Source organism: Cyprinodon variegatus, unplaced genomic scaffold, assembly GCF_000732505.1.
Source record: "Cyprinodon variegatus isolate N-32 unplaced genomic scaffold, C_variegatus-1.0 Scaffold800, whole genome shotgun sequence".
NCBI lineage: Eukaryota > Metazoa > Chordata > Actinopteri > Cyprinodontiformes > Cyprinodontidae > Cyprinodon > Cyprinodon variegatus.
In genome coordinates this window covers 259,629-271,665 of record NW_015151253.1, presented here as the reverse complement: position 1 = coordinate 271,665, position 12,037 = coordinate 259,629, and the positions used below count along the sequence as shown (strand labels likewise).

The following is a 12,037-nucleotide window of genomic DNA, read 5'->3' as shown; positions in this document are numbered from 1 at the left end:
TGTTGTGAATTTGGCGCTATATAAATAAACTGAATTGAATTGAATTGTATAGGGTGATGCAGATGCAAATACAGTATTCAAATAAAACAAAGTGTGTGCTCTCTTGCAAAGCTTGATGACGGAAGGGAAATAGTTACAGAAATATGAGGCTGTTTACTGAGCAGGATAGGAAATTTTAATTTATTTCTTCAACAATCACTGGGATTGTATTCCTCTGAATTTCAAAATAAAAGTGTTTAACACATTGTCTTGCATTGAAGATGAGGGAAAAGCTATTTCCATTACTATTATATCAACCTCTTTTTTACGGTGGCCCTGAGGGGTCAATCAAATCCAAAAGCTATAACACCACGAAAAAGCAGTTGATCTGGTTAAACAGGACTTGTTGTCCTAAAACAGAAGTCAGATAGACCTTTAAGACAAAAGACTCTAAATCCGATGGCTATTTTCTTTATTCTTAAGATAACTTTATTACCTCTGCTAAGGAGGTTATGTTTTTAGGAGAGGTTTTGTGTCTGTCTGTGTACAGGATAACTTGAAATGCTATGGACAGATTTTAACAACATTTTTATCAGAGGTGTCCTTCATGTCAAAGAACAATCCATTATATTTTGGTGATGATCCATATCATAGTCTGGATACAGAAAACTTTAAAAGATTCTCTTGCATTGTGAGATAGGAGTATTTTTGCGTAAAAAAGCAGTTCCCCGCTAAACCAGAGGGTGGCAGCAGTGACTATTGACAGCCTCAGCTTCAGACTCAAAAAATCCGGAGGTATTTTACTGAAGACAAAAAACACCAGAAAAGGGAACATTTTTGGTTTGTTTGCAGGATAACTGAAAACTGAACAGATTTTATAGAAATGTTAGCAGAGGTGTGCCTCATGCTGAGGAACAATTCATTTCAATATTGTAACGATCCAGATAGTGTGAGAAGTTTAGCTATAGGTGGAAGTCACAATTTGGGGTAACATTAGCTGTTTGGCGCAGTTCTGCTCTCTCAGAGGGCTTTTCTAGTTAAAGTTGTCATCAAAAGAGAGCATTTTGTTTTACTGTTGAAGTAAGCTGCATTCAGCTCCACTAGGCTGAAAAGTTCTCCACCCTCCTAACTGCTTCTGCTCCGCTCTGATGCAGTGTGGAGCCCAGAAGCAGAGACTCCTAGACTTCCATCAACCCAGACACCTCCCCATCCCATTGGCATCCTCCTGGGGACATCTCCAGAAGAAGGCGTTCCCTTTCTATGAGCGAGTGCCCAGCCACCCTGCAAATAAAGCTAATCTAAGCCTCTGCAATCCAGGATTTCAATGTTTCTGTCATCATTCAGATGTCATGAGTTGAGGGTAGGGCCAAAAAATCGTGAGCTTTGGCTTTTCGCTCAGCTCTCTCTTCATTACAACAGTGCAGCATTTGTATTACAGCTGCAGTCGCAGTGATCAGTCTATTAATCTCTCACTCCATCCTCCCTTCCCTCATGAACCCCAAGATACTTAAACTTCTCCACTTGAGGCAGGAACTTTCCTCCAACCTGAAGGGTACAAGCCACCCTTTTTCGGTTGAGAACCATGGCCTCGAACTTGCAAGAGCTGATTCTCATCCTGTTCTCTTCACACTCAGCTGCGAACTGGACCAATGCATGATAGGTCTTGGTGGGAGGAAGTCAGTAGAACTTAGGGACTAAACCGTCTGTTGCCTGAACCAGACCCCCTCCAGCCCTTGGCTGCATCTAGAAATCCTGTCCATAAAGGTTCTGGACAGGACTGGTGACAGAGGGCAGCCCTTTCTGGAGTCCAAAAAGCATCAGGAACAGGTATGACTTATAAGGGCAACGCAGACCAAACTCCTCCACTAGATGTGCTGCTTGAGACTGCATGGCCCCTTGTTAAGGGCTGGTGACTCTGTGCTCCTGAAGCGGCCCCCACAGGGTACCAGTTGTCCTGGTCCACCAATGACATATGGGCCAGTTGGTAAACTCCCAGGAACCCTCATCATCTAGAGCAGGGATGTCAAACTGGTTCCAGAAAGGGCCATGTGGCTGCAGGTTTTCTTTCCAACCAAGCTATGGCACACCAGACTCTATTCATCTCATCAAGTGAGTCCAGTCTTAACATGATGTCTTGATGAGGTGAATGGAGTCTGGTGTGCCATAGCTTGGTTGGAAAGAAAACCTGCAGCCACATGGCCCTTTCGGTTAGCAGTTTGACACCTGTGATCTAGAGAGTGCAGAGCTGGTCCAGACTTCCACAGCCACACTACCCCCCTGAAGACAAGGTTCAACAATCAGCTGGACTTTCCTCTCCAGCACCGTGGACTTAGCCTCATGAGACCATCCTGATCTCGCAAGCTTTCAAGATTTCACTTGCTAATCAGTCTGGAGACTCTCCGTAGAAGAAAATTTGGAGTCGTTCACCAAACGAATGTCCAATCAGCATTGGCTTTGAGGCGGGTTGAGGTGTGACGCAACAAGAAGCGTGACAGTTCAGTCTAAAGAACATGGCGGCTTCAGCCGATGAAACTAGCGTTAGCGTGGCTATCGAGCAAGTTTTATCGGAATTAAAGAGTATTTCCTCACTGAAAGAAGAGCAAAACACTGCTCTGGAGGCTTTTCTCAGAGGAAAAGATGTTTTTGCTCTTCTCCTGACTGGTTTCCCGACTGGTTTCGACAAGAGTAGCCTGGCTGTTAGTACGTCATATGCTTCGTTGATCTGATTGGTGTGTTTGGCCCTTCTATCACCAACATAGGCCAATCAGCTAACCAGTATTTTCGCCCCTTCCCAAAATTACTTCAACCGAAGGTTTCCAGATGGATATACTGAGCAAATCCATCTGGCGGAGTCAGGTTACCGTGGACTAGGCCTTCCTAGGGAGGGTTGATTAATTGATTGAATGATTTTTTTTGTCTTTGTGGATCTTACAGTGGAGAAATTGACTCATTACATCAGCTCAAATAGTAAAAGGAGAACTTGCCAAAGGAAGAAAAAGGTGCATGGGATATATACAGTATATACAGTGCGTGACATCTTTTTTTTTTTTATATATAATAGGATCATTATACGGGGTTTTTGCACAGTGTGTTTATATGGGTATTTATATAGATTAATTTTATATCCATGAGGAGTGAAAGAACTGTGATCCACCTATAGTTAGAACACACCCTCCGGTCCACCTTCAGCTCCTCCTATGGATTCTTCTTTTTTTAGGAGTTATTTTCTTATCATTATTTTCAATGGATGAATAAAATGCACACAGAGAAGCTACATATGTTGCTGCATTTAATATTTGGCTGTTACATTTTGATCACCTATGTTAATATTTGCAGTCCAGTAGATGTGCAGTCGATAATATTTATGCATATATCAGAATACTAGTAAATGTCTTAAGGTTTTTAGGCAAATTTAGCCTTAATTAATAAACCTTTAGGAAAATCTAGACGCTGTGATTGATCTGTTTGCTATTGGTGTAATGTGATTTCTGCATATTTATTGCTGTCTTGCTGCAGCATCTGGCAAAAATAGACCATAATCTAATTTTAATGGTGTGGTGTCCGTTTCAGCTCCAACCCCGGGAAGCCATGCAAAAGTCATGCAGTGATTATAAGAGCTGCTTGCTCTTCACAGCTGAGAGGAGCCTCCATTGTAGGTTATGTTTACCTTGTGACTTATTTTTAACCCTGGACCACTTTAATTTTTCAATGTGTGTATTTTTTACCTTGATGTCCAGGATGTTAATGCCCAGACTGTTGCACATGTTGAGGAAGCTGCTGACACGGGAATCATCCAGAAGGATGTACACTGCCACTCCTCTGAGTGCTGCGTTGATGATCTCCTTAAAAATGTCCACATCGGTGAAAACATCCATCGCTATGGCGATAACCTGGAGGCACACAGATGCAGACACATTAAACTACTAAAAAATATATCTGAAATTGTTATCAAATAATCAAATGTACCATTAAATACATAAAAACAAATTGTGTTTTAATAAATAAATGTACAATTAAATAATCAAAAAAGATTAAAACTGAATGAAATAATAAAAATGTCCCATTAAACAGTTAAACATATATTTCAAATTGTGACAAAATTGAATATAGTATTATATAAAATAACATTTTTTATATAAAAATAACATCTGAATTTGATTGAATAATTAAATGTCAATAAATAGTGAATTATATATTTAAAATAGCACTTTAAACATATAAATACATTATATAATTGAAAATATATTTAAAATTATGAAATAAAATATCACAATAAATGAAAACCCATTTAAGGAGATAAATGAAATAAAAAATGTCCCAATAAATAATTAGATTTACTATAAAAAAAATAAAATTAATTTATGCATTTCAAATTATGAATGAAATAAAAAAAAAAAAGGGGTAGTTATAATATATTTAGAATTCTGGTTAAATATTTAGATGCACCATTAGATTGTGAAAAATACATAAAAAATTATGGATAAAAATATTAAATTCTCATTAAAGAATATATTTAAAATTGTGATTTAAATTAATATCCCATTAAATAATAGAAAGAAATTTAGGTTACTTCAATAATTAAATGTCCTACATTTCCTATTTATAATTAAGAATACATGTAAATTATAAATTAAATTTCACTGAAAAAATTATAAATGTATTTTAAAAAATATTTTCACTTTTTATTATATTGAAGGAATACTTCTACTTGTTTTGGGGGCTGGTGGGGGGGTTGCCAGTGTGTGGTATCATTAGTCTGTGGGTCAACAGCATAAAAGTATGTAACCTCCTGCTCCACAAATAAAAATAAATGACCATTTCTGTTTTTAAAGAGGCATTATTCAAAAAACCTTTAAACAAATCTTAACGAAAACAATCTGGTGTATTGTTACAACAGGGACCAATAAAACAGAGCGCAGTTCTTCTCTTGTTCACATAAACAAATCCTTTCATGATAAATTTAGGTCATATTTTTATTCATATCGAGGAGAAATGTTACAGATGCTTAATTAAAGAAGTTAAAGTACAATAAAAGTCAAAATTTTGATTTAAAAAAAATACTCAACAAAATACAGATCCTCAAAAGTACTTAAGTACTGCACCGATGTGAACGTTCTTATGTATATACTATACACTATATATATACTATGTATATACATGCAAAGCAGAACCTGCGGTTGAAAACCAGCATTTCACATCTAGCTGAACAGCCACTCTGTGCAGGAAAACATGCAGCTAGAAAACCACTTCCTGTCTAAATGTGCATTTTGTGGTTTCTTTTGCTCTTTTGGATTTCAGCTGCTATAAACGTCTATAAAGAAAATGTATCTGTATGATTCGCGATCAGGTTTTGTTAAATGCAAAGATTGTTTTCTTGTAAAGAAGTACTACAGCGAGCATTCATGGGACCAACTTCCTGTTAAACCTGTTTTAGAAAAAACTGTCACAACTACAGCATGAAACCCCAAACATTCACGCTAGCTGAGTCTCCATCAACGACTGATGGGATTTGGCTTCAGGGACAAATGAGTCTGCAGTTGCGCCATGGATCTATATGCCTGACACCTTTCCATAAGCAGAGCCTTTTTGGTATGTCTGAGGCTGACGGAGTGCGGCTGCACAGTCAAACTGATCCTTATCTCCATTTTCCGCCTTGTTTTCTGTTTAAATACCTCATCTTATAATAATAACATTTTGAACTTTATCTCATATTTGAGAAATTTACCTCTGCATTTAACCCATCCCTTTGCGGAGCAGTGGGCTTCCATTTTGAAGCGCCCAGGGTTAAGAAGGGGTGGACTGCCAGGGGGGTTTATAAGCTGTATCTTCAGTCTTTCCTGCCACTCTTACTGTCCTGTATAAAGTTCCTTTCCGGTAGTTTTTATGTTCTTCTGTTTAGAGAAGACATTCTGGCAATCTTCCATTAATCCTTTTGTTTTTACTGATTAAAAGTTCCTTTTGCTGAATTACATTTTTTGTTGTGTTCATGAAAGCCTTTGAATTGTTAAGGATCGGGGTTCTGTTCTATGGAGGTAAATTGGGGCCATAAAATTTGTTCAGAAAAAACTTTTTTTTTATTTTTACCCAAAAAATATTTAGAAACCAAATAATTCAAAAGCAAATGAAACTGAAATTTAGTTTCAAGGTAAACAAAAGAAAAAAAAAATCACATTTAAAAAAATGCTTTAAAAGGGTAAAAAATATTTGAAATAAAGGTTCAGGTGAACAGTTTTTTTTTTTTTTTTTTTTCTGCTGGCCCTTTGATGTGGGGGTGGCGCCTAGATGATATGAGGTGTGAAATAATGGATGACAGTTCAGGCACCTGAAGAAATATTCAAAGCTGTTGCACTGTGGTAACCTGGCAGTAGCTAAATTGATATGTGTAGAACTGAGTTGAGTTTGTTGTGAGACTAAAAACTCAGATCCTGCGACAATCCAGTTTGCAGCGCAAGGTTAGCATTCTGGGACCGTGGGAACTAAATAGCTTGAGGTAGTGCTTCTGAAAAAGAAAACATGCACAGTAATTACAAGAACAACCATGGATTCAAAACATATAGTTTCAAAAATATTTTTTTTAATTTCAATTTCACAAAAAAATAAAAATTCTAAAAAAAACTTTGATTGAGGAACTGGAACTTTAAGACTGAGGAATGATGGTGAATAATTCTGTGGCGTTTCTGGGCTGAAAACCAGCTGATATCAGAGGACATCTTTGCAGGATGTCTTTGTGTGTATTTGTGTTCTGTTCACCAAAATTAATGTTTTTGCTGCAGGCCTGGACTTTGAACTGTAGCGTAGGAGATGCTTTGATCTAAACTATCTCATGGTGGCAGGGACTCTGTGTTTAGGGTCGATGATCTGCTGCAAGGTCAAATTTAGCTCCATTCGAGTCTTTTGAAGTCTTTCCTAGGGTTTCTTTCAAGATCTACTTTTAAAGCTAGGCTGAAATATTTCATTTCCTTTTTGATAAAGCTTATATTTAGAGTGGCTTAATTTGTCCTGAGCTTTCTCTATAGATATGCTGCTATAGGCTTAGACTGCTGGAGGACATGGGGGCCGATTTTTACCATTCTGCTTCATTCACGTACAGTTTCCTTAACTGAACCTTTCAAGCTTAACCATGACCTGGATGACTGAGAATCTTCACAAATATTCTGCTTCATTCTGTCTTTATTAATCCATTATACAGTGTTTTTTAGTTCAACTTCCAACTTTATATTCTTACTGTGTCACCATCCTGCTGAAAAATACCAGTGCTTTATCCAATTTCTCTCCTAGACATACCTATGGGTTCAGCTTTTACTAACTGTATGTGCTCTCTTTCATTTCTTTGACATGAAAATTGTCTCAGAGCTCGTCGGCTCAACTGTTTCTTTCCCATACAGAGCCACCTGTGGAGCAGTTTACCGTAACCTTTTCTAACATAGAAAGTATTTATAGATCAGTGCTTCTATGTTCCTTTTGTAAATCTGCTTCTGTCTCCCTGAACCCCCACTCAGTATCAGCAAAAGGCCGCTTACACTGAGCCTCGTTCTGCTGGAGGTTTATTCCTGTTAAAAGAGAGTTTTCCTTTCTTCTGTCGCTGCATGCATGCTCACTGTGAGAGATTGCTGTGGCGTTTACAACACAATGGAAGCACATAGATACTGTCTCTACCTGCTCATTCAGGAGGAGAGATTTCTTCAAAGTCAATGAGTCGAAGCAATCAACTGGTTTTCCTAAGATAGAAAACTTTTTACCAATCTGACTGGATCATCTGAATGTATTCTCTTTGTACAGATCAATGAGAAAACATGTTGTGAATTAGTGCTATAGAAATAAACTAAACTAAAGTAAATTTAATTGCATCAAGTTATTCTATTTATTTATTATTTTTTTGCTGTTGTTCTGACATCATATTGATTCTTTTGTGTGTAAATTGATGTCACAATTTTCTGGAACCAAATATTACAGACCAAATGACACTTTTCTTTTAAATAGCGTACTAGTTTATTGTATTACTTTTGCTAATACTGGATGAACTATAACGTAAACAGCCCTGCTAAAGCTGTAATGAGTTGATGTTTTTAGGTTCTGATCATCAGACTGTTTAATGCAGCTATTCATTTAATTGGCAGAAATAGAGGGCACCGAAATTAAATATTGCTTAAGGCGCATGGGAGCTTGGGTCGACCCTGTTAAAATCTATTCACTTTAGATAAATATTTAACTCGATTTCAGAATACATGTCGTCTCAAGATACTTTAGAAAAACAACAGTTAGTCTCAGTCAGAAAACTTTAGGTTATCAAATATTTTCTCTCTGAGGAATACCAGGAGATTGCATTGAGTCAATGATTTGTTGCATTAATGCTTGGATTAATATTTCTGTCAGCATCCACACAGCATGATTGTGCCACTACCATGCTTCACTATGGGGATGCCCAAAATTATAGATCCATTCAATTTAATTCAGTTGATTTATACACTGCAAAAAAAATCTAAATCTAGATAAGTCATTTTTTTCTTAAAGTAAGTGCATTTCTTCTTGAATTGAGGAGGTAAAAGAGACATTTTGCCAATGGAACAAGACAGTTTACACTTAAAATAAGAAAACACAATTCCATTGTCTTATTTCAAGTGCATATTATCTAATTATCTTATTTTAAGACTAAAACTACTCATTCCATTGGCAAACTATCTCATTTACCTACTCAAATTAAGGGTGAATACACTTAATTTAAGACATTTTTACTTATTTCTAGATCGTTTTTGCAGTGTATAGCACCGATTCACAACACATGTCATCTAAAGGCATCTCAAGTTCATCTTTTGTCATGGCTTGTACCAAAGTTTAAATGGGACCTGTGAAACTTGTTTTTTTCCTTGTTCCTTTTGTAATAGTTAGTTGTATTGCTGACCAGATTCTCCTACTTGAGCTGTAGATCTTTTGGCCTCTTCGATGAATCTCCGATTAATCAAGTAGTATTATAGCCAAAAACGAATATCAGCCTTTTATCCATAAACACAATTTTAAATGTGGTTCAAATCGTCTTTGCATTTTAGGATGATGCACATCTTATTTCATCACATCATGGTAAAATACGTGAATTTTGCTCTTAAATGTAAAAACATTTTAAAAGGTTAAAGGGGTGTGAATCGCTGTAGATCAGAATAGGGGTAAATATAGTCGGGACACTTATTGTAAACCCATGGAACAGGACTTATTTGTCCCAAATTCTATTTTTCCCATATGGGTTGGCGTTTTTTTAAATAAAAAGAAAAGATTCATAATATATGAAAAATAAATGTATAATAATATAATAGTGAAGTTGTAATATTATGAGACATTTAAGGCTTTTTATTCTAACTTTGTTAAATTTATAAACTCAGCTCACTTAAACTGCACTAACTAAAAAAAACACTTTCTACTTCTTTAATCTCTTAATATGTTACAACTTCAATCTTTTCTAAAGATTTTTATTATTAAAAGATTAATTTTTATTCTCGTAGATTTAATATTAGGAGCTTTTTTGTATTAACGACTTTAATCTGTAAATATCACAACTTTAATCTTGTAAAGTTCACATCTTGACTTTATTTTAGTAGCATAACAATTTTATTCTGTTAATGCTACTATTTAATCCTGGTAATGTTACGACTTTGTTCTCGTACACTTAATATTTTGGTTTTATTTTAGTAATAATAAAACTTTATTCTGGTTTTCGCACATTTTTTAAAATCTTCTAATGACTTTATTTTTCCTAATGTTACAGGTTTGTGGTTGTTATGTTGTAATGACTTGACTTTTTTAACCTGATTTAAAGTTTTTTCTGTCAGTATTACGACTTTAATCTAGAAATGTTATGATTTAATTCCTGTTGACCATTCTAACTTGATTCGGACATTTTCACAACTTTATTGTGGAAATGTTATAACGTTATTATAGTAATATTATGCCTTTAATCTTGTAATGTTAAAATTTTATTTCTGCAGACTTAACATGATGGCTATTCTTTCAAATTTATGACTTTAGTGTTGTAGATTAAATATTATGAATTTATTCTCTTAACATTTTGACTTTATTTTTATATTTTTAAAAATGCTTATCTCTTAGTACGACCCTAATGCTGTTCTGTCTGAGGACGGTAAAAACAACAACATACAACTCATGTTTGAACTTTAGATCGTCTGCTTGCGGTTTGTACCTGTTTACAGAGATGAGAATAAACCCACGGAGGCATTCCGGTTTAACAGGTTATTAGCAAATGATTTTATTCCAGCAAATGAGCGGGTGTAGAACACGACGCATTCGTTTGACAGATTAAAACTAAAAGCTGTCAGCTTCTTATCCCTGCAGGCTGCGACAAAGGAAGACTGACGATAAAGAAGAATGCTGCATGTTTTATAAAATCTACTCAGTGCTGCTTATGATCAGACCAAACTGAGAAGTCAAAAGTGTCTAGATGAAAAACCAGATACCGGATCGTAAGGTGTAACAAAAATTCTACACATTCAGTTGAATGAAATCCTGATAGGTTCTCAGTCCTGCTACATCTCTCCATGGCAGACAGAGAGCCCTGCTAACGCTAGGGGCCAACTATCCACAGCTTCAGGTGTTTACTCAGATTATCTTTGTCCGATATCAAACATTTTTGATGATCTGAACTATTTGAGGTGCAACAAAACCACCTTTCTAACATCTTTGTTAACTTTTCAACTATCATAAATTTGGTTTTGGTATCTTTAGGAGGCAGACAATGAAAAAAGAAGAATGATGGGTTCTTGACTTCTAAAGGATATTTATTTATCAGTCTGTGAAACCACTCAGCAGCTTTTATTTTTTTGTGCTGATAAGCAAATAGAAAATCTATGATGTTTTAGGATCTCCTCTCTTTAGTTTGTAAAAATGAGGGATAATATTTACTTGTCATAGTAACAGACTGGATGAACCATCAGAACTGGTGGAGCCAGCTCTTTGTGCAGCCATAACCTAAAGTGTACATTAGCCAAACCCTCCAGTTTGATGGGGACGGTATGAGCTGTCTGCACACCTCCACCTGAAAAACCAAACATGAGGAGCTCACCCGACGCGCCTCCTGGATCTGTTTCCGGACCACCTCCTTGATGCTCGGTGTGTTATTCCTGGGGGGGTGAAACAGCAGGCTGATGCTGGTGTCCAGCTCCTCCCGGCTGACCCCTGGCCAGCCCAGCTCCAGTTCCGGCACCTCCTCGTCAGACTCACAGGGGAAGTAGGTGGAAGGAGTGACCCTGTCTGCGTCTGACGGGCCTCCAGAGTCATCATCCAGAACCGGTAGCTCAGCATTTTCTAAAATAAAGCGGATCTCCTCTTCGGAAAGAAAGTGGCTGATCTGCTCAACCCTCAGATACTCGTGGTAGGCCTCGGTGCCGCCACACAGCAGGGCATAGATGGCCAGGCGGTAGGCCTCCTTGTAGTGAGGCTGAACGTAGATGCTTTCATCCTCGATGGAGGACAGCTCGGACAGGTTGGACTCCATGGCTCTGTGAGCGAAAGCATGGCATTCAGTCCCACATGTCACAGCTCTTTGACACTTTTATCATTTCAAATTTCTCACTTTAGAAGAAGACGCACGACTGTACTGCAAAGCATTTATATGAATAAGATTTGTTTAAAAGAACAATTCCTGTTTGAATATTTCACACATTCAAAATCCAGGCTTCATATGTGAATAAAACGCTTTATGACAGCTGCCTTTTTACCCCTGTTCCTCTATTAAGCATTGAGAAAGTAACATAGTGACTTACTTGGTCACTTCAAAGAGAATCCTTGGTTTCCTGCTTTGCTGAGAACTTCAAGCATACTTTGAAATCTCCAAAGAGTTTGTTTGTCTCCAGCATGAAGCAGCAGCTGGGAACTTAAAGCCTGCTGTACCTGATCTGGTCCCTCGTCTGACTGATACTCTGATAGGCTCCACCCACCTGAGCTCACCTGGTCTGCAGGAACAGGTTATTCCTGCTGCTCACGTGCAGCCTCTACCTGTTCGTTGCTGTTGCTCAGTTCAGTGCTGCTGAAGAGTCTGTGATGATGATGATGATGA

At 37.2% G+C, this 12,037-nt stretch overlaps 1 protein-coding gene across 1 annotated transcript in view; it reads right to left on the bottom strand.

Moving 5' to 3' along the window:
- The window catches only part of LOC107098677, a 20,035-nt gene extending 8,151 nt beyond the window's left edge, over positions 1–11,884 (bottom strand). The window contains exons 1-3 of the mRNA XM_015396462.1: positions 11,745–11,884; positions 11,045–11,480; positions 3,705–3,869 (exon numbers count right to left, since the gene is read on the bottom strand). Of these exons, the coding sequence (XP_015251948.1) occupies positions 3,705–3,869; positions 11,045–11,476 (597 nt within the window). The 5' untranslated portion in view covers positions 11,477–11,480; positions 11,745–11,884. The remainder of the gene's footprint in view (positions 1–3,704; positions 3,870–11,044; positions 11,481–11,744) is intronic.
- Between the last annotated feature and the right edge of the window lie 153 nt (positions 11,885–12,037).